The sequence below is a fragment of the Drosophila rhopaloa genome, unplaced genomic scaffold (genome assembly GCF_018152115.1).
Source record: "Drosophila rhopaloa isolate 14029-0021.01 unplaced genomic scaffold, ASM1815211v1 contig_3, whole genome shotgun sequence".
In the NCBI taxonomy this organism is placed as follows: Eukaryota; Metazoa; Arthropoda; class Insecta; order Diptera; family Drosophilidae; genus Drosophila; species Drosophila rhopaloa.
In genome coordinates this window covers 2569286-2589127 of record NW_025335123.1, presented here as the reverse complement: position 1 = coordinate 2589127, position 19842 = coordinate 2569286, and the positions used below count along the sequence as shown (strand labels likewise).

At 40.1% G+C, this 19842-nt stretch overlaps 4 protein-coding genes and 1 non-coding gene across 10 annotated transcripts; 2 read left to right on the top strand and 3 right to left on the bottom strand.

The window, feature by feature from the left end:
* Nucleotides 1-234: 234 nt before the first annotated feature.
* On the bottom strand, nt 235-1144 carry LOC108049773 (mpv17-like protein). The gene has a single exon (XM_017131089.2). It carries the CDS (start codon nt 815-817, stop codon nt 308-310), a length of 510 nt encoding a protein of 169 aa, XP_016986578.1. The 5' UTR covers nt 818-1144; the 3' UTR covers nt 235-307.
* Nucleotides 1145-1263: 119 nt separating this feature from the next.
* On the bottom strand, nt 1264-3018 carry LOC108049772. The gene has a single exon (XM_017131088.2). The coding sequence runs from the start codon at nt 2913-2915 to the stop codon at nt 1701-1703; it is 1215 nt and encodes a 404-aa protein (XP_016986577.2). The 5' UTR covers nt 2916-3018; the 3' UTR covers nt 1264-1700.
* Nucleotides 3019-3099: 81 nt separating this feature from the next.
* LOC108049771 (probable ATP-dependent RNA helicase DDX56) lies at nt 3100-5316 on the top strand. The gene is made up of 4 exons (XM_017131087.2): nt 3100-3249; nt 3308-4059; nt 4264-4692; nt 4746-5316. Exons 1-4 carry the CDS (start codon nt 3184-3186, stop codon nt 5185-5187), a joined length of 1689 nt encoding a protein of 562 aa, XP_016986576.2. The 5' UTR covers nt 3100-3183; the 3' UTR covers nt 5188-5316.
* On the top strand, nt 4099-4191 carry LOC123038023. The gene has a single exon (XR_006417722.1). It is a non-coding gene; the product is annotated as a small nucleolar RNA Z30a (small nucleolar RNA).
* Nucleotides 5317-6799: 1483 nt separating the features above from the next.
* LOC108049767 (proline dehydrogenase 1, mitochondrial) lies at nt 6800-19250 on the bottom strand. Of its 6 annotated transcripts, XM_017131077.2 has the most exons (13): nt 19097-19249; nt 18837-18925; nt 16963-17509; nt 12998-13119; nt 11716-11802; nt 11272-11453; nt 10442-10477; nt 9945-10009; nt 9219-9397; nt 8979-9153; nt 8568-8921; nt 8324-8501; nt 6800-8256 (listed from the first exon to the last, which is right to left on the bottom strand). In XM_017131077.2, the coding sequence occupies exons 3-13, from the start codon at nt 17422-17424 to the stop codon at nt 8051-8053; spliced, it is 2046 nt and encodes a 681-aa protein (XP_016986566.1). In that variant the 5' UTR covers nt 17425-17509; nt 18837-18925; nt 19097-19249; the 3' UTR covers nt 6800-8050. The 6 variants fall into 6 exon arrangements, with proteins under 6 accessions (XP_016986566.1, XP_016986568.1, XP_016986565.1 ...); XM_017131079.2 differs by lacking the exons at nt 12998-13119; nt 18837-18925 and adding an exon at nt 12628-12749 and having other exon boundaries at nt 19097-19250; XM_017131076.2 differs by lacking the exon at nt 18837-18925.
* Between the last annotated feature and the right edge of the window lie 592 nt (nt 19251-19842).

Here is a 19842-nt window from a genome sequence, read left to right as displayed (position 1 = left end):
ATATGAAGCTCCTTTTCCTATGTCCTAAAAAAAAACGCTTATACATACATTAAAAAAAAGTATGTATATGTATGTTTAAAATTAATGTGAAAGAAACATCTGTAATATTGTAAATATATTACTACACATTAATGTAAAGCATGTTCTTAGGGACCAATCTGTGGCACATCTATCCATGAGGGCAGCATACCCACGAGTACCTCTTTCTAAGCGATAACCAAAACAAACTCAAAATCACGTGTAAAGCTTAGAGAATTTATTCGATGGATGGATCCGCACCTGGATACACATACGGACAGGGAGTGACCTATTTGTTGAGCATCATGGAGAGGTAGCAGTTCCAGATGAGGGCGACGCACTGGGCGAAAACCACCTGGTAGCCCAACGGCACGAAGCTAAAGTTGATGATCTGGGCGGCTGGCCAGAGCATGTAGTTGCGGGCCATTATGGTGAGATAGCTTTCGGAAATGCGCTTCCGGATCTTGTCGACGGGTTCACCGTTGACCATTGGAACCAGGAAGGACATAACCAGGGTGAAGGGTGGCGCGAAGAGGCCCTGGTCGAGCAGCATCTTGGTGACGCCGCGGCGCATCGGAGTATGAGTCTTGGGAACCCGTTTCTCGAGGAAGAGGTACCATTGCCGCAGAACCGGTCCCACAAACACCAGTCCCAGGGCACTGAATCGAAGAGTTCGCGCGGCATCCCAGTCGTCCAGCGACTTCTTCTCGATGAACAACTGGGCTATTGTGTCGCCCATGCCCATTATCGCCGCCACATTGATGCCCTCCTTAACAAACGCCTTGATTCCCGTCATCATTAACTGTTGACTATTGGCTTCTTTTTAACACGTTTCAATTTTAAATCGGCCACACTTCAAACGCTTAACTCAGAATTCCCGATTCGCGGTGGCAAACATTGCTTGCGTTCTTAAAAGGGTTGTCTATTGAACTCAAAGGGGTCGGTTTCAGATCCCCAAATTGACAAAACGGAACGATGTTAAAGGCAACTCTGTTTTGAAAAGAAGGAAAATCTCAAAGCTTACGTAAATCGTTATATTTGGTAAAAAAAATATCAATGAAAAACGTAGAATTTGTCCATGCTAAAACTAAGTATTCCATTACAAGATATGAAATATGTTATAAAATAACTAAAAATATTAATATAATGTATTGCTATTCAACGTTAAAAAAATCATTTCTGGATGATAGTTTAAATACAAATCTCTGAACCTCATAAAACTATTATTCATTAATAAATAATTCAAGTTAAACAGTGTGTGATGCAACTGGTGTTTTTGAAATTTCTAGGTATGTTTTTGTGGCAGTCTATTAACGGAAAACGATCAAATAGTTTATTTTTAAGTATAACTATACAAATGCAACTAAAGATTTTATTCATGTTCATGTTGTAATTTCTGCGACATTGATTTAAAAATTCCTTGTTAGGTCTGACTCTAATATTAAAAAAAAACGTTAGAATGTGTATTTATTAAATACTTATCTGAAAGCATGGGGCAACAAAAAGTAACAATAAAATAGTTTGTGTATTTATAGTAACTACTGAAACTAAAATTAAGTCAGTAAATCAGCAATACTTGAATTCTTGATTTATATTTACAGACGTTTATTTAAAAAAAAGTAGTACATCTTAACAATCGAGCGGACGTCCCTTCGTCTCCTTTAAATAATTAATATAGTTTATTAAGAACTAACTGAAATGACTCTTTGTCTATTCAAATGTTTCTGGCGTTTTCGCAGAGGTGCCTCCAAATCCTCCTCATTTTTCACTACCACATCGTCGTCGATAACAACCTTAACCTCGCCTTTGTTTTTTCGTTTCTTTTGCTTCTCGGGGGATATGGGTTCATCTTTAATTACAATCACTTCGTCCTGAGTACTTGCAGTTGCTGCTCCATTTGCAGGGATCTGCCCATTTGATTTGTGCTTTTTCTGCTTTTTAGGTAAGACGGCCTCCTCGATCTCCACCTTGATATCCAGGGCATTTACTTCTTCATTTAAAAGTATTTGGCCATTTGATTTGCGTTTTTTATTTTTCTTAGGAGAGATGACCGACTCCCCTGGGATTTCCTCCTCGGTCCTAACCAGTTTATGTCCGTCTGCCTGAACGGATCCGTTGATTTTTTGCTTTCTGCTCTTCTGGGCGGGGGCCGCTTCCTCTCCTACATCCCCATCCACGAAGTTTTTGTAACCGTTCGGCCCGTCCGTTGTCTTCATAAAATTGGGTAAAACCCCGGTAAGCACCGACTGCCTTACATCGTTCTCCTTCTGCTCCAGAGTTTGGGTGGTGTTAAACATCTGGCTGCGGATCTTATAATAGTTGGCAGTACGTCGCAGCCTGGCTGTGGTTTCCTCGTTTCGCTTGTCCGCCTCGTTGATGGCTTTTGTGATCCCCTCGGGTACTTGGATGCGTTCCTTGTAGTCGCGCCCAAACAAAGGATGACGAACACGGAAGAGGACCCTGGGTGCCACTGCAGCAGCAGGTAAGACCTGCTCCTCATCACCTTCCGGCGGCTGCTTTGTATTCAAACGCTTGCTGACCACCACGTAGCCGGTGAGAGGAACTTTTTGGAGGGCATACTTCCCCTTTGAATTCACATAGCCGATGGCTTTGTTCTGTGGCGCCGTGTAGTTAGTGGCCCGCACCTGGAGATCGCCCACGGTTTTTCTTCCAGGCAGTTTGATGCGCTTATTGACCAGCTGGCGGGGATCCATGCCCCTGGGACACTGTAGCAGCCATGCGTCGTGGGACTGGGCATTAAAGTCTTGGAACGCATCGCCGCAGCACTGGTGCGCTGCCACGCCCGCGTCAACTTCCACGAGGTTCTCGTCCTCCAAAAACTTTCGACGAAACTCCTTCGCCTGGTGGCGAAACTCCTTCCTGAGCGTTTTATCCATGGGTCGCTTAAATACTTTAAATTTAGAGGAAAATAACGACCAAAAATCAGTCTTCTGCACGTGCTGTTGGTAGCAGTGTTGGAAAGCGGAACAATGGTCGACAGCTGTTGCTATCGATAGGTTGGCTTATTTGGCGCGCTACAATAAATGTCTGTTATTATTATTATGTTCCTACACTATCGATAGACGATTGCCCGCGCGTTGTGCAACACTCGCCCCGTTCTTTAAAACGTGCTGCGCATTTTCATAGGTTTTTGTGACCTCCGCCATGAGCCAGAAGACCCAGAAAACGGTGCAGTTCCATGAGCTGGAACTGGACCAGCGCATCCTTAAGGTATGTTTTTTGGCCTCCTGCCAGTACTGGAACTCAAAAAAATATACTTACTTTTTAGGCGGTAGCCCATCTCGGTTGGCAGCAGCCCACGCTAATCCAATCCACGGCGATTCCGCTGCTTCTGGAAGGCAAGGATGTGGTGGTACGTGCCCGCACCGGATCTGGCAAGACAGCAACCTATGCCCTGCCAATGATCCAAAAGATCCTCAACTCCAAATTGAATGCCAGCGAACAGTGTGTAAGCGCTGTGGTACTGGCGCCCACCAAGGAACTTTGCCGGCAATCTCGGTCGGTAATCGAGCAGCTGGTCGAGTCCTGTGGCAAAGTGGTGCGCGTTGCGGACATTGCCGGCAGCTCCAGCGATGCGGTGACCCAGCGACATGCCTTGGCCGAAAGACCCGACATCGTGGTGGCCACACCCGCCAAGTTGCTGGCCCACGCCGAGGCCGGTGGTGTAGTGGACCTGAAACATGTGGAGACCTTAGTGGTGGACGAGGCTGATCTGGTGTTTGCCTTCGGTTACGAGAAGGATTTCAAGCGGCTAATCAAGCACCTGCCTCCAATTTACCAGGCTGTCTTGGTCTCTGCCACGCTCACCGACGATGTGGTGCGAATGAAGGGCCTGTGCTTAAACAATCCGGTAACGTTGAAGCTCGAGGAGCCGGAGTTGGTGCCACAGGATCAGCTGACGCACCAGCGCATCCTTGCCGAGGAGAACGACAAGCCGGCTATATTGTATGCTTTGCTTAAGCTAAGGCTTATCCGCGGCAAAAGCATTATCTTCGTGAACAGCATAGATCGATGCTACAAGTGAGTAATCAATGACAATCCCCTCCACGAATCCTATGATGCCAATGAAGATAAACACAAGAATGCAGGGAGTGTGCAGCTGGCAACAGTTGGCGCACGCATGACCAGCAACTAATCTTCTCGCTGATGGCAAAGCCAGTTAGTCTTGTGTACTAACATACTTTTCGTATCAATTACTTATTTGTACCCATTTAACTACTTCAGGGTTCGCCTGTTCCTAGAACAATTTGGAATCCGTGCCTGTGTCCTAAACTCCGAGCTGCCGGCCAACATTCGCATCCACACAATTAGTCAGTTTAACAAGGGCACCTACGACATCATCATTGCCTCCGACGAACATCATCTGGAGCAGCCAGGTGGCAAATCCTCTTCCGGACGGAAATCATCTCGCGGCGGCGACATGGAATCGAGTGCCTCCCGCGGCATAGATTTTCAGTGCGTGAACAACGTTATCAACTTTGACTTTCCCAGAGATGTGACGTCGTATATCCATCGGGCTGGCAGGACGGCCAGAGGAAATAACAAGGGCTCCGTCTTATCCTTTGTGAGCATGAAGGAGGCTAAGGTTAATAATGCCGTGGAGAAGAAGCTGTGCTCGAGCTTCGCCGCCCAGGAGGGCGAGCAGATCATCAAGTGAGTACAAAAGACTATATTAAAATGTTTATATTTCAAACCCACCCATTCAGGAACTACCAGTTCAAGATGGAGGAGGTAGAATCCTTTCGTTATCGTGCCCAGGATTGCTGGCGTGCCGCTACGCGTGTCGCCGTTCACGATACTCGAATCCGGGAAATAAAGACGGAGATTTTAAACTGTGAGAAGCTGAAGGGATTCTTCGAGGAGAACAAGCGCGATCTGCAAGCGCTCCGGCATGACAAACCACTTCGCGCCATCAAGGTGCAGAGCCATCTTTCTGACATGCCCGAGTACATAGTGCCGAAGGCCCTTAAGCGAGTGGTAGGCTCCACCACGTCCTCATCCTCCACTGAGGCTTCGGCGGCCAAACACCCACGTCAGTCGGCCGCCAAAGCTGCATTCGACCGACAGAGCAGTGATCCACTGATGGTCAGCACAGTGGACGTGGGCAAAAGACCATTTGCCCCTCGGCGGAAAAAGAAGGCGCTATAAAGGAGCAACTGTCTTTAGTAAAACCTGTTACTTATAGTCTCGTTAGTCTGTTAGCAGAAAACATTTTAGCATCTTTAAGAAAATCATAAAAACTATTATATACTTAAATTAAATTTTTGTAAATATTTATTTATGGTAATATTATTAACTTGTTTATTAAACATAAAATGAAAGAGTTAGATAAAAAATGGGTTAAATCTAAGGAAAATAACAAGAGTCTAAGTCACTTTCTTTTTTATACCCTTGCAGAGGGTGTTATAATTTCAGTCAAAAGTTTGCAACGCATTGAAGGAGACATTTCCGACCCTATAAAGTATATATATTCTTGATCAGCATCACCACGAGAGTCGATCTAGCCATGTCCGTCTGTCTGTCCGTCCGTCCGTTTCTACGCAAACTAGGGTCTCAATTTTAAAGCTATCTGCTTGAAACTTCCCCAAAAGTTGTCTTTCTGTTGCAGGTATTATATAAGTCGGAACGAGCCAGATCGGGCGACTATATCATACAGCTCCCATAGGAACAACCGGAGAAAAAAAAAAAAAAAAATTTTGTTTTTAATTTTTGTTTGTTTTTTGTGATTGGGTACTATTTAAATATTATGGAATTAGGGTTTTAATTAAATTAAAATCGGACAACAATATCATATAGCTGCCATAGAACGATGGCAAAATCCAGCGCAAAGGATACACAGTTTCATTGTTTTTAGTAATATAGGCATAAAAATCGAAATGTCGATTTGTAATAACTGCAAGGGTATATAAACTTCGGCTTGCCGAAAGGAAGCATCCTTTTTGTTTGTATTAACATAGTTAAATAACATGTACATATTACTGGCATATTGTTTTTAGTTGCATACAAGGTAAACGAAGTTGATATACCCTTGCATGCTATAAAATGACTATAGACATGCTTTTCAATTAAATAGATCAGATATAGTAAAATATATCTTAAAGATTTCCTTTGGCAGATAAATGATCCGATCCGTTCCGACTTATATATATAAATACAATTGAGAAAAGACATCAAAAAGTTTCATATAGATATCTTTTAAACTTAGAGACTAATTCGGGTATAAGCGGACGGATATGCGGACATGGCTAAATGGACTCGGCTGATGATTATGGTCAAGAATATATATATTTTATGTGGTCGAAAATATCATCTTTACTACTTCAAAAGTCTGACTGAAATAATAATACTTTCTGCAATGCAACGGTATAAAAATACTTAAAAGTCACCAGCTAATGAATAAACAAGAAAGGCTGTTAATATTTTTGTACATTCAACTTTCGGAAGCTCAACAAGTGGAAGCTTGAAACCTTACTGTGTAATGATGTAAGGCGTTGAGTAACTTATAAACCACATAGACGGAGAGAGCACTACATCATGCTCACCCATTCTAACTGAATATCAGACGGATAATAAATGTACGAGTCACATTACTCAAATTACCAGCATATCGTTATAAATCACAGAGATGATTGTCCAGCCGCTGGAGACCATTTAAGCTCATCATACTGAAAATCCCGGGAACAATACATCACCATTAGCGGCGATTTAGGTAATTTCCCCAGCGAACTGCAGTTAAATGAAATTTAAGCAACGCATGGGGTATCGTTTTTAACATTTTATTATTGTCATTGAAATAGTTAACATTCATACAATTATTTATTCATTTATTTATAGCGTTTATGCAATACAATAATAATAATCATGAGGGTAATATAAAAAAAACTATTCGGTTCGATCTGCGCGCCCTAGTATATGGCCAAGTCTGCCTGTCTATATAGTTGTCTGAAACGAGGAAACGGATATGGAAACGAATAAAACAAGGGGGACAGAAGGCGGTTTCGGTTGGGGTTTCTCATACATCGACTATCGTAGTAATGACTTTTATAATATCGCTTCGTTTATCGCTAAATTAAACATATATATTTAAGTTAATTTAGCATAATCGTAATAAAACTTGCTACGTTTAGGTATAGGTATGCGCGGTTATCCCTGGTTCCTATGGACAGTAGTATTTGACTATTTCGGATGGGATGGCCACGAGCTAGAGGAACAATTGCCCTGGACTCTCTCTCTCGCTATTGATCTATATAAATATATAGTAGTATTAACTTAGGAAAAAACAACATGAAATCACATCGCAAATGAAGAATGGATAAATATTGACTGATATACTGATACTGAGGAAGAGGCACAAATACGAAATTGATGAATCTAGACTAAAATGCAGCCATACACATACATGTATCTATGTAGATATAGATCGGTACATATCTCTATAAACGTTTTGCTCTCATTATATTGTATATAATATGTATATACTATACTGATTTATGCTTTTTTTGTTACGATGCTAAAAAATGTTCGCTTCAATTCAATCCCCTTTTTCAATATCCTCGATGTGGAGTCCCACATTCGTTTCCTTCCTTTACGTTTTTTAGTTTTTTTTTCCATTTTTTTTTTGTTTTCTTTGTAACACACATACAGAACTCGTATAGATTATTGTTGCAACAAGACGTAAAAATATACATATTTTCATCAAAAAAATGACCACCGCTCAGTGCTACCGTCTCTAATTGAAGTTGTTTGTGGGTGAAAAGTATTCTGCGGATCTGAAGGAGGATACAGTTAGTTAAAACATCCTCACTTCTTGGTATATACACAAGTCTTCATATATATACTTTTGATATACGCAAAATTTCGAAAGAGTAGTAAGAACGACAAAAAAAACATTAAAATACGCCCAAAGCGATCGATTTCGCGGCATTATCCTATTCGGATATAATTGGCAACCGATCTACCGCCGCGGGTGTGTGTGTGTGGGTAGTGAGTGATTCCATCCATCCAGGACAGTTTAGATGGGCACATAGTTGCCCTTGGGCTTGTAGAACAGTTGGCCGCGCAACAGACGGCGACGGATCTCGGAGAGCAGTAGGCGTTTCTCCTTCTTGATCTTCTTGAGCACTCCCTTGTTCTCCTGGGCACGGCGCGACAAGTAGGGCAGCACCTCCTCGACAGGGCCATACGGGATGTACTTATACGCCGAGTAGCCCGCTTGGCCTGTAGATGGATAAATATCACATACTTATTATATAGAAGCAACAGTGTTAACCGAATAGAAACTCACCCAGTGGGAAGGTGATGTAGTCGCACATGCCCAGCAGTTGACCAAAGCAGATCACCTTGTCCTCCGGCGAAATGCCAATCTCCTTCATCTGCTGGATGGCAAAGCGCACGGTGTCTTCGTTGTGCGAGGCCACCATAATACCGATCTTCCTGGCATCGTCATCACAGTCCTTCATCAGCTGTGATTATTCAGATATACTCAATTAAATTTGAAGAAATAATAACCTACATTTAGAATAGCCCACCTTAATACGTCGCAAGCACTCGGACAGCGTCTTGTGATACATATCCGTGGTGGCCTCGAACGTGGGATTGACTGGATCCGGATAACCCAGCGACTTAGCACGGTCCCGCTCCTGGTCCATATAGGCACCCCGCACCAGTTTGGCACCGAAGTAAAAGTTCTGACGCTTGGCCTGCTCCAGATCGGTATTCACCTCGCGGAATGTTTCGCGCAGGTAGCACTGGTACGTGTTGAAGACAATGGCCTTCTCTTTGTTGTACTTTCGCATCATTTCCAAGGTGATGCGAGAGATGGCCGGCTGAAAGTAGGTCTGCTCCGCATCCACCATGATGCGCACATCCAAATCGGCAGCAGCCTGATGTTTACAAACACGTTTAATGTGGGAGTTACCTATTTGAGTCACAGATCTTACCTTTACAATCGTGTTGAGGCGACGGATCATGTTCCTGAACATCTCCTCCTCCTTGGGCGGTATTTGTGAGATCAGTCGACGCATCTGTCCGGTTTGGGGGTCGGGAACACGGAACGTGTCGCTCAGCTGCGAGTCCTCGTCTACGATGCCCGACCAGGGGAACAGATGCAAGATTCTAAATGTGGTTGGCAACATAGGGCATGAGCTCGGAAGGAGGTTTGAAGATGTACAAGAGCTCACCCTTCCTTATCGGACGTCACATTGTTTAAGAACTCCTTCACATCCTTATTGTCGCCCAGCGAGGAATAATACTTCTCGAGATCCTTAATGGTCTTGTGATGGGTCAGAACATTGCCTTGACCGCCCACCATGTCCTCCATGTACTTCCGTGTGCGCATGATGACCTCGGAAAGTTGCAGCTGAAAAGGGAAGCGGAAAAGGTCGTTAGAAGAAATAAAATTTAATTTTTAAAGATTAAATTAGATTAAAATTATATCAACCATTTTCGGGACAAGTAACATAAAATGTCGTGCTAATTTTGACAACCCCACCGCCCTTCCGACTGAAAAACTTGATAATTATAAATCAAAAAAATATTTTCGCTTTATATTTATATTTATAAAAAATCCGTTTTTAGATTTTAATGTTGAAGATCAAACATTACTACAAAATTAAATAAATCTTTAAATTTATAATATTTTTGGCTGATAACCAGAAACTATTTGAATCATACTTTTAAAATGAACAAACATTTAGTTTATACTTGATTTCCAAACTTTTTATAACGGTGCTTGACATTTGTTAGTATTCGCTGGAGAAACGTTAAATAACGTGTAGCTTATACTATTTATTAACACCAATTACCCAGCATTCGTTTTGCTTTTAATTAACACCTATTAACCTATTCCTTGAAATTTAACTACTCAATTATCTGGGAATTTAGGGGATTACATTGTGCTTACTTACCAGCAATTGTGGACGGCCCAGGGCGGTGAGTTTAATGGCGGTGATGCCGGTTCCAAAGGTAGCCCCTGCAGGTCGATAATCCGATCAATCGGTGGTTGGTAGTTGGAAATGAAAAGCATTCGAAAAAAGAGCAGAGCAATTGATGAATGCGATGCGGTGGTAAAGGCGAAGATCGGAAAGCGGATTCTCTGGGTACAGACAATACTTATCTATCTAACTACGACACTTTACAAACATCAAATGATACGGATACTTTTACGGATTGAGATACAGTACAACTACAACACTAGCCACGGCTAGCGACACAGATCAACATTAATTAGCTAAAAACGCACACGAAATGGCCAATAAGTCAAACTCGTTTGCTTTGCTCTGTCGAAAAACGGATATGTCCATCAATGGTTTACTATTTGGGTATTTTGGATACTTGTTGGATAGTTTTCGGAGTTACTTGTTGGTATTTTTAGGAGGTGTGTGTTTTTAATATCTCGGCTTACCCGTGGCCACTGCCCGGGGCGCCTTACGATCGTCATCTTTTCATTTGGGATTTTGCAACGATAATTTCGATTTGATTTTGGGTTTTTGATTTATGTGAGGGGTATTCGTAAATCGATGGGTTGGTGCCATTTTCGGGATATTCGCGGGGCAGAAAAAATAATTTATTAATCATCAATTGAAAGTTTATTAAGGATAGATTTTGAGAAAGTGAAAAAAGAGAGAAAAGAAGAAAGCCTAGCAGGGAACAGCCCGAAACCCCAAAAGCATTGAACTACATGTCTTTCTTAGGTTGGGGGAAATATATGTGGGGGAATGTTCTATCCTAAAACAAATTATAGTTGTCATAACAGAAGACATATCAAGTTTTAAACGATTAAATAATGTAAGCAATATAGAAAATACATTTTTTTTAAACATGTTCTTAATATTATTATTATTAGTATTTAACGTAAGCCATGATAGGGTTGAAGAATAGAAACATGTGAAATGTTTCCGTTTTTAAAACCTTGAGCTTATTTATAATTAATATAAATATAGATAATAATTTATAGTATTTATGTATTTTTTACCCATATTGCCTGCATAATTTTCTTTGGTTTTCTCAATTCAGTCCAAAAAAAATCGAAACAAATAATATTTAAACTGCATGCTTAACTTTTAAAAAATATGCTTTTGCTTTACACGATCTAAAAGTGAAACGCTTGTACAGGTGTAACTCGGGGATCGTGAGGTGGAACTCGGGAATCTTGCATGCCGCACAACAACACCGGATGAGGTGGTAGGATTCGGTTATCGGGAATCGGCCAAGAACAACTGACCAAGGACATACCCGAAACAGCCTCCAGACACTTGATGAAGATCTCCATGTTCCGCTCGCAGGTTGCCTCGTTCAGGTAGAAGTAGGTGCGAGCACTGCTCACCTTGTAGCGCCGATCGGCGAAGGACTTGTCCACATGATACTGCGGCATGCTGCCCTCCTCCTTTTTGTCGCCTGCACTGGAAACGGAGGATCTAAAAGGAAACGCAAAACAGGATTAAGAATTTTTGGAATTAAACTTAATTCACTTTGTTGCCACTACGTCAAGAAATTAATATACAAAATAGTTTTAGCATATAATAAAAGCTTATTTCAATTTTTAGTTCATGGCAACTCAACAAATTATTATTAAATATAAAAATAAATAAATATTTAAATTTGTAATTTTATACCTTATGAAAATATAAAATTCACGATTGATGTTTTTTTAGTCCAGACTAATAGATAAAAACTTACTCAACTTCACGTTTCTCGGCCTCCTCCTGGGTTATGTCCTCCTCAACGGAATAGTCAAGAATCGGCTTAACGCCGAACGATCTTAGTCTGCAATTGTTAAAGTTCATTAGCTTAAGTTTCAGATGAGCGGCTTAAACACAAAATATTAGTAAAATAAAATAATTTAGAGTATGATTTGGTTAGCGGTTCGTTCAGGAAAAGTTAAGTGCATCATTCTGTCATTGTTTTGTTTGTTAAAAGGGAAGCAATTCGGATTGGGGATTTGGATCTAATAGTTTAAGTAGATCTTCATGCTGGCCACAAATGTGATGTTTTTTCAGTGCTTGGACAAAACTTTAGATCATTAATAGCAACATGTGTGTGTGGATATATATATATATATATATATATTGCATATAGGGATACCATCAAAAAATAGCACTTGTACAGTTGTTCTTAAAATCTCAAAATTTAGCATAACCATGCTTTTAATTTCAGCATTATTATTATTTATATACTGCTATCTTGCAAATACCTGAATATAAATATTCTTTTATTTTGATTTAAATTTCAAGTTCACTTGACTATATTGGTAACATTCGCATTTTAAATTTTAAATCTGTTAATAATTTTGGGTAATCGGTTGTTTTTGAAACAAATTGTTTGGAACAACAATCTAATTTAAAATTGTTATACTAATTTCTAAGATGAAAACATATTTTACGGCCTGCAAAACGCATATAACACCGTAAGTAGTCACATTTAATAATAAATTGACCTCAAATTGGATAAAACTCTAATATTAAAAGGAAATTTGTACATTTCCATATATCTACAAGGTCCATGTGCTATATTCTTGACTAAAATGTACAATTTTAGTATGCATATCGGATATGTAAGGATGCATGGGATGCTGTGGGGGAGGGAGTTAACCTCTCTAGGGCGGGCACAATCGTGTGCCGATTCTCGCCGGCCACAAAGTGTCCATAGAAGCTGGACTTCATCAGCAGGACGAAGAGCTTTTGGCCGAGCAGGTTGCGCGCCAGTTTCAGCAGCTGTTTATCGGCGTTTTCGGTGTTTGGTTTCGATGATTATCGGGTGTATGTTTTTTTTAAGGATTCCATTACAATACAAGTGTGGGCACTTAAGCGGGTTTCGCATAACCGTTTCGCAGCCCGATTCGAGGGCAAAATAAAAACATGAAGTAAACACAAAACCATAGGGGCGGCAGAAAGCAATATAGAAACGAAAAAAGAAAAGAAAAAGGCGATAAGTGAGTGGGAGTGTAGTCGTGGGCAATTACCTTTCCAATGTGGGTATGATCTTGACCTGATCCTCGCCGGCGACAAAATGGCCATAGAAGGTCGCCTTCATCAATGCTGTAAATAACCGTTGACCCAATACGTTCTTTGACCATTTCATAAGCTGCGAATTTTTGTTTTGTTTGGATCGGTATTGTGAGATATATTTTAAAAAGTGTTTCGGTATAGTTTCATCGTTGTTTTTTCAGTATTTTGTTATGTTGTGTGTAGCGGCAAAAATTGAATTTGATACAGTTGTAATTTTTTGTTGAGATAATAACATTGTGATACAACAAGGAAAATAGTATTAAGAACATAAAAAAAAATCAAATACCATCGTTTCTAGCTGAGATTTCTCTTCCAATTTTGCTCTTCTCTGGTTCGTTCGGTTTTTCGCCGACTGGATCACACATAAATCATTTGGAAGTTGGCCAAAAGTCAAAATAAAAAACGTGAACCAAGTCAAGGCCAAAACTTTTTGCCAAAGTCCAACAATACATTATGAAAAAGAGAAGGAAAATGCGACAAAACTGCGGAGGCGGCAATGTATATTATTCTTCAGAGGCTGAGATGTTATTGAGAGGACTGACAACTCAACACGCACATAAACATTTGATTTTTAAATTAAGCCAAGCAGTCAAGGAAACACGATCCATCGCAGACCTATCAACCCAAACATCATTTTTACGCAAATAAATAAAGAAAAAGCAATTTCAAACAGGATTTCTCCTAAAATTATTATGTATGATTCTCAAGAGGCGACAATTCTTTAGAGGCTGTGATGTTATTTAAAGGAGTGCCAACTCAACACCCACATAAACATTTAATTTTCAAATTGAGCCGACCAGTCAATGAAACACGATCCATCGCAAACCCATCAACAACAGAACATCATTTTTACTCAAATAAATAATGAAAAAATAATTGCGAACAGGATTTCTCCTAAATTAGAAAATATTTTTATATTTTATGCTCATATTACCTACAGGCATACATGTATTTTGTACTTCATTTGAATAAAAAAATGAAGGTTCTTTTCTACAAATTTTCTTCAAAATATTGGTTGAATAGTTTTATAAGTTCAATATATTTTGCATTTTCTTTCTTACTGTTTTAAATATTTTAAAATTTTATTTTCGACCCAAATTAATACCCATTAGAACCTGTTCTTGTTCTTCATGTAAATTATGAAATTTCGTATGAAATTATCCATCCAGGACAAATTTTTCAAGACGCAATAAAAACAAGAACGACAAGTTTAAGGTGGATATGGAATGAAATTGGATTTAAAACATTCAAATTTTCAAACGAATTGTATTGTAATATTAAAAAAGAAAACTTACGAATACTAAGTTCAATGATTAAATATTTATTTTGTTTGGAGACAATAGTTTAACATTAAGAAAGCAAAGCAAAAAAAATATCTGAAACTCGAAGTAATGCACTTGGTGATGAATTGTCAAAAGAATCTCACTTGGCAACCTGGTAAACGGCAGGAAAAGATCATCAAGCTTGGAACTCGCTTAGTTCCCAGTTTCTCCACTTATTCTTTACAATGAAAAAAACGGAAAAACTGAGAGAAAAAAATAAGAGCATTGGCCTTTGATAAATGATTCCTGGACACGTGTGTGCTCCGCCTAACGCGGGATCCCTCAGATTAATGAGATTCAGAAGAGCAGAGAGTATACTGAAAACAGTCACCGTCTGGGAAGAACCGGTTCGTTGACAGCACTAACGTAATTAATTGAGTACAAAAATTGGCGAAAAAACACACAGCCAGACAGTATAAATACAACATCAACCAAAACTGGTTACATTAAGTAAGTTCTCGTTTTGTATATATTCTTGCTGGCTTTTTCGGTGCTTAGTTCCTTTTTTTGGCAAACAATTCGTAATCGTGGACAGGTGTTTGCTGTTGATCCCTGTACCTCAAGAAAAAACCGACCCACAGCTAACACTTCCCCCGGTCACCTGCCCCTCCCACTTTCACCATGTTTTTTACCCATCAAATACCCATTCTCACACATCACGAGACTCACACCGCTCGGTCGCAAAAAGCAATCGACGCAAATAGAAATAACAAAATATCTAGTACACTGTGATAAAATATTTAATTGCTTTTTAAGAATTCAAAATTATTCAAAAAAAATCCTGTTTAACTCTCCGACCATCAATAAAGGGATTTATATATATCAAGTAATCTGGGTTTCCTATAATTAAGTTATAATTTGAAAAAATAATATTTATAAGAGTATGTATATTTCTTTATTATAAAGAGGACTTTAAGATAAAGCTTTATATTAGATAATAAGGGAATCTACGAATACAACTTTGAAAAACTTAGATATATGTACATGCAACTGGCAATTAGCTTTTTTTAATTTCAAAATATGGGTCGTTTCTTATTTTCAGGAAATTTTGAAAAGATATATTGATTTTAGGCTTTTTTCCCAAAACGGTATATTTTTCAAGATTTTTGGTAGTGTACCAAATCGAAAGGGGAGGCGTGGAGCAAAGTCTATGCCTGAGTAATGTCACATGTGAAATGAGTTGAGAGAATATTCCGTACGACAGCCATTTATGAAAATTGCATCGAGGAGAATAAAGATAAATAAATAAATGTCTTGACGACGCATGTACTTTGAGTAATCGATAAGCAATCAAACGATCGCCATGCGATAACAACGCCGCCGTAATTAAATAGAAACACGCAAGGGAAAATGGGGGAATATGCAAAAGGGGTTTTCCAACGATTTTGATTGGTGCTCATTTGGGGGCCTGACTATATAATGGCCTATACTATAAGTCTATATAATCCGTATGTGCGCCGCTGAGCAAATACGCACGAGTTAAGAGCAAACAACGAACAAGGCAAGGTCACTATCGCCCACACTCCCCTCGGCAAAGTTTTCCCTTTTTCCTGCCGTCAATCAGACACTCATTCAAATTTTCTGTGCGACTGCAGCACCTGCCAGAAAGTGGCAGCAAATGCAACAAGCAATTAGCCATGAATTCATCAAAACGAGTAGGGGAAAATTAAACCTCTCAGGGGGTCAAGTGAATTTTAAATCGGTAGGAAAGCGGAAAATCAGAAGGCAGGCACCTGACAGTTTTTGTGTGCTAGGAAAATCAGAATCAGGTGAATGAGCGCACCAGGTGGAAGTTCAAAATAAAAAGAAAAACTTTGTATGGGTAAGAACGGAAAAAACAGTTGGCCAAGGCATAAAGTCGTAAATAAAAGAACATCTTACAACTTAGAAAAATCAGAGGAAGGAAATACAATTTTTATAGTTGTATAATATCTATATAGTTTTCCAATTAAAACTTAAGTAAGATGTTATAAGTTGGCAAAAAATTGTTTTTAAAATTATATCCAGCCATACCTTATATTGATTTGTAGTAAAAAATATTAGAATTTCTATTTCCATCCTAGTAAACAAAAACAAAAACAAACAACTAAAACAACGTGAGGGACTTTACCCTATTAACAGTGTAACACGGATGAAATACTTTCCTTTCACAGGAGAATCTAAGCCAGAATTTGACGAACTTGATTTTTCTGTTTAAAGCGCAGCAAGTCAAAAACTTCGGTTAATCAAACAAATTCTTTAAACTTCATTATGGAATGAATAATATTTAATTAATCATTGCAAGGTAGTAGCAAGTTTTCGGAGCTTTAAACTATCATTAATCAGTTTCTAAAGATGCCAAACAACAAACAGCGATCTCTTTGATTCTGGAGTTGGATCATAATATTAACGTTTTTATAGGATTAAGAACAAGCAAATCTGGTATTAAGCTGGGGTTAATGCTCAGCAGACTTTTGCAGGAACCCCTTAATTTCTTAGCAAACGGTACCAGAGAAAGAGAGAGCAAGCTCAGCTAGGCGATAGATTGGACCAATAGATAGGTCAAAGGACGCAGGACGCGGCAGAAAGAGGAGCGAGGAGGAAACCTGCGAACTCACCGTCATGTTGTGCTCGACCAGCTTCTCGCTAGAACAGATCATGTAGACTAGATAGGCCCGCATCAGTTCGCCGGTGGTCTTGCTTTTGAAGGCGGCAATCGGATCATTGAAGGTCACGTCCAGGGGATCCCTCTGCGGCGAGCCAGCGGGCGAGGGATTCTTCTCCTGGGACGACTTCTGCTTTATCGATCGCTTCACAGCCTCGCCGGACACCAGATCCGGTTGAACCAGTGTGGAGGCCTGCAACGGCCGATCGCCAGTGTGCATGTAGCGGGCCCCATTGACTCCATTTGTGGCCTCCGGTGCTGCTCCTTCTGCGGTGCTGGTGGTGCTTCTCCTGTCTCGCTGGTGGAAGCTCCGGCAGGCGGCGACAGCCACGGAACTGCTCGACTTACTGTTATTACGGCCGTAGACCAAACTGATGGCTGTTCGTTGGGCGCTCAGTGAACGGAGTAGAGCCATTACAAGGAATTCTGCGGTTTATTTGGGTTATCTGCTCTCCGGATTTTAAGAACGATATTAATACGGACTCCGATTTAGACTGTGGCTGCAAAAAAAACAAAGAAAATCAGAGGTGATTTAACTAAAATCTTAACAAATCGCTACGAATCTGAGGCATTACAGTGGCGTTTGTGAGATTATATTAAAGGGTGTAGGTTCCAATCTCGCTTTAAAAATGTTTATTTCGAATTTCGAACATTCACAGTAAAATAATTAATTAAATAATTTTTAATTTAGTTTATTTAAGGTTTTTATTTACAATACTTGTTTATTACAACACGTATAATTGGGATTTTTAGCAACAAAAATCAACGAATTCACCAAAGGGTTCTTTAACACATAATCCCCCTGCAAGCGCCACTGATCACAGCTGATTTCGCTTGATTTACGGAGAGCTTTTCGTTCTGGGTCGCTCTCGTTTTCTCTCGCTTGCTCCAAATGTTATACAACAACTGCGAAAAACGTGAGGCGGAGAGGAAGAGACTGAGAGGACGGAAGATAGGGAGAAGCCGAAAAACAGCACAACAACAAAAAACACACGTACGCGAGTACACCTCCAAAATGTTCAATTAAAAAATTCCAGTTTCTGGCCTGAGATCTATCTTTCGCTTTTATTTGCCTCTTTGATTTCTTTTTTATTATTTATTCTATTACGCTTTGAGCGTTGTATACGCCGCAAAAGCACGAAACCAAATGCGAGGAAGACGCCAGAAAAAGAGGCGAATTGAGTTCGGCGAGTTCCACGAAGCGAAACGAAGCAGGACACGAAGGCGAGAAAGTCCTGTTCGCCACAGCACTCGTGTTTATGTAACTGTAGCTGTAATTGTAATTGTAACTGGAACTGTGACTGTGTGACGTCACAGCCATGCGAGCCCCTTTGATTTTGATTAAGCATTTGTTTTGATTTAATTGAAATGCGCCGCAAACACAGACTAATTGGTGTTAATTGCGGGCCACCCTTGATTCCCCCAATTTTCCCTCTCTATTTTCCTCTTATTTCCCTCCTATTCTCGTTTTTTTTTGTTGTATTAATTAGCAGCCTGCTAAATAATTGCCAGACGAGAAGCTGCAATCAAATCGAAAAAAAACTTGGCGGGTTTCATTGCACAGATTTTATTACACTTCATTTTGGTAAATCTCAATCCCTGTCTCGCTTTGGCTGCCTTGGTTAGAGGGCGGAGAAGAGCTAGCAAACTTAAATTGCGAATTCATCAAATTGTTTTTTACTTTTCATTTTTTTTGTTGCCATGCGGCGAATATACCTATTATATAACACTGCCTGCTTTTCTCTCTCTCTCTCTGCACAGATCCTTTTATGACATGACACAACGCACATACACGTACACTGCAAAATTTCTCCTCGCTTTTCCTACCTTATTTTCCGCTGCTTGCGGTTTTCCTTCTCTTTTTTCTTGTTTAAATTTGCTTTTTCCCGCTGCCACTTCGAATCAAGCTATGGAGACTAGAAACAAACCATACAACAAAAACAGGGTAAACAAATAAATTAGTTAAGCCGATTTTGTTCGTTGAAAATTTTGTACAATCGCCAAAGAATTTTCCGGGATAAATTCGTGTATGCTTGACAAGCAATTCACAGCAGCCTGGAGCCTTTTCTTTTAATGCATTTTCTCACCTCACAAATGTCACAAGAACAAATTTAATAACTTTTTGGTTTTTTTGTTATTCTCTGTTCGAGGGTTTTTGTTGCTGCTGCGCGGGAGAGACGTGAGCACGCGCGACAGGGAGAGAACGACTGCAAGGGTCTGAATTCGCGAACAAACTGAAACAAATGAAGCGAAATTAAGGCCAACACGGCGAAAGCTCGTCAAAAAAAGCTTGCGAGAAATGGTCAAAACCATTCGGCTGTATGAAGAAACGGGGAGGGGGAGAAATGCTAGAGGAGAGAACGGAAAATAGAGAGGGGGCGTGGCGCACCACCCTTAGCAGCTGTTTGGCTGCACGTGAGCGGAAAAAGCATTCGAATCTAAAATGAATCGCCATCTTGTCCTTATATCGCCCAATTAAAAGCGATCCACTTATCTACGCCCCTGGCGGTTGGCCACGGAATCTTTCTTATCTTATCAGCGGACCCTTATGCTCTGCCCCTCTCTCACCCACTCTTTCTCTCTTGCCGCCGCCCGCCTACTGGCTTTTTTCAGCCGGCTAAAAGACAAGTTTTACGGACATCTGGCAGCACTGGCAAGGCAAACAGGGTTGCTTTTGGTGCAAAGCTGATAAGAAACTTGTCGATAACATTTGAACCGCTCGAAAATTTAAATTTATGGCCAGATTCCTAATATAAAGCACATCGATTGTTATAAATTAAATTTAAAAACTTTTGTTTTCTTTAAGTGGAAATATCTATTTGAAATAGTTGTA

What these genes read in the sequence shown, in the direction of transcription:
- LOC108049773 (XM_017131089.2), bottom strand. Translation starts at nt 817, where the DNA reads ATGATGACGGGAATCAAGGCGTTTGTTAAGGAGGGCATCAATGTGGCG.
- LOC108049772 (XM_017131088.2), bottom strand. Translation starts at nt 2,915, where the DNA reads ATGGATAAAACGCTCAGGAAGGAGTTTCGCCACCAGGCGAAGGAGTTT.
- LOC108049771 (XM_017131087.2), top strand. Translation starts at nt 3,184, where the DNA reads ATGAGCCAGAAGACCCAGAAAACGGTGCAGTTCCATGAGCTGGAACTG. An exon ending in TGGACCAGCGCATCCTTAAG is followed by an intron (nt 3,250 to 3,307) that starts GTATGTTTTTTG and finishes CTTACTTTTTAG; the next exon opens with GCGGTAGCCCATCTCGGTTG. An exon ending in AGCATAGATCGATGCTACAA is followed by an intron (nt 4,060 to 4,263) that starts GTGAGTAATCAA and finishes TAACTACTTCAG; the next exon opens with GGTTCGCCTGTTCCTAGAAC.
- LOC108049767 (XM_017131079.2), bottom strand. Translation starts at nt 17,424, where the DNA reads ATGGCTCTACTCCGTTCACTGAGCGCCCAACGAACAGCCATCAGTTTG. An exon ending in GCCTCAACACGATTGTAAAG is followed by an intron (nt 8,922 to 8,978) that starts GTAAGATCTGTG and finishes TGTAAACATCAG; the next exon opens with GCTGCTGCCGATTTGGATGT. An exon ending in CTACATCACCTTCCCACTGG is followed by an intron (nt 8,257 to 8,323) that starts GTGAGTTTCTAT and finishes ATCCATCTACAG; the next exon opens with GCCAAGCGGGCTACTCGGCG.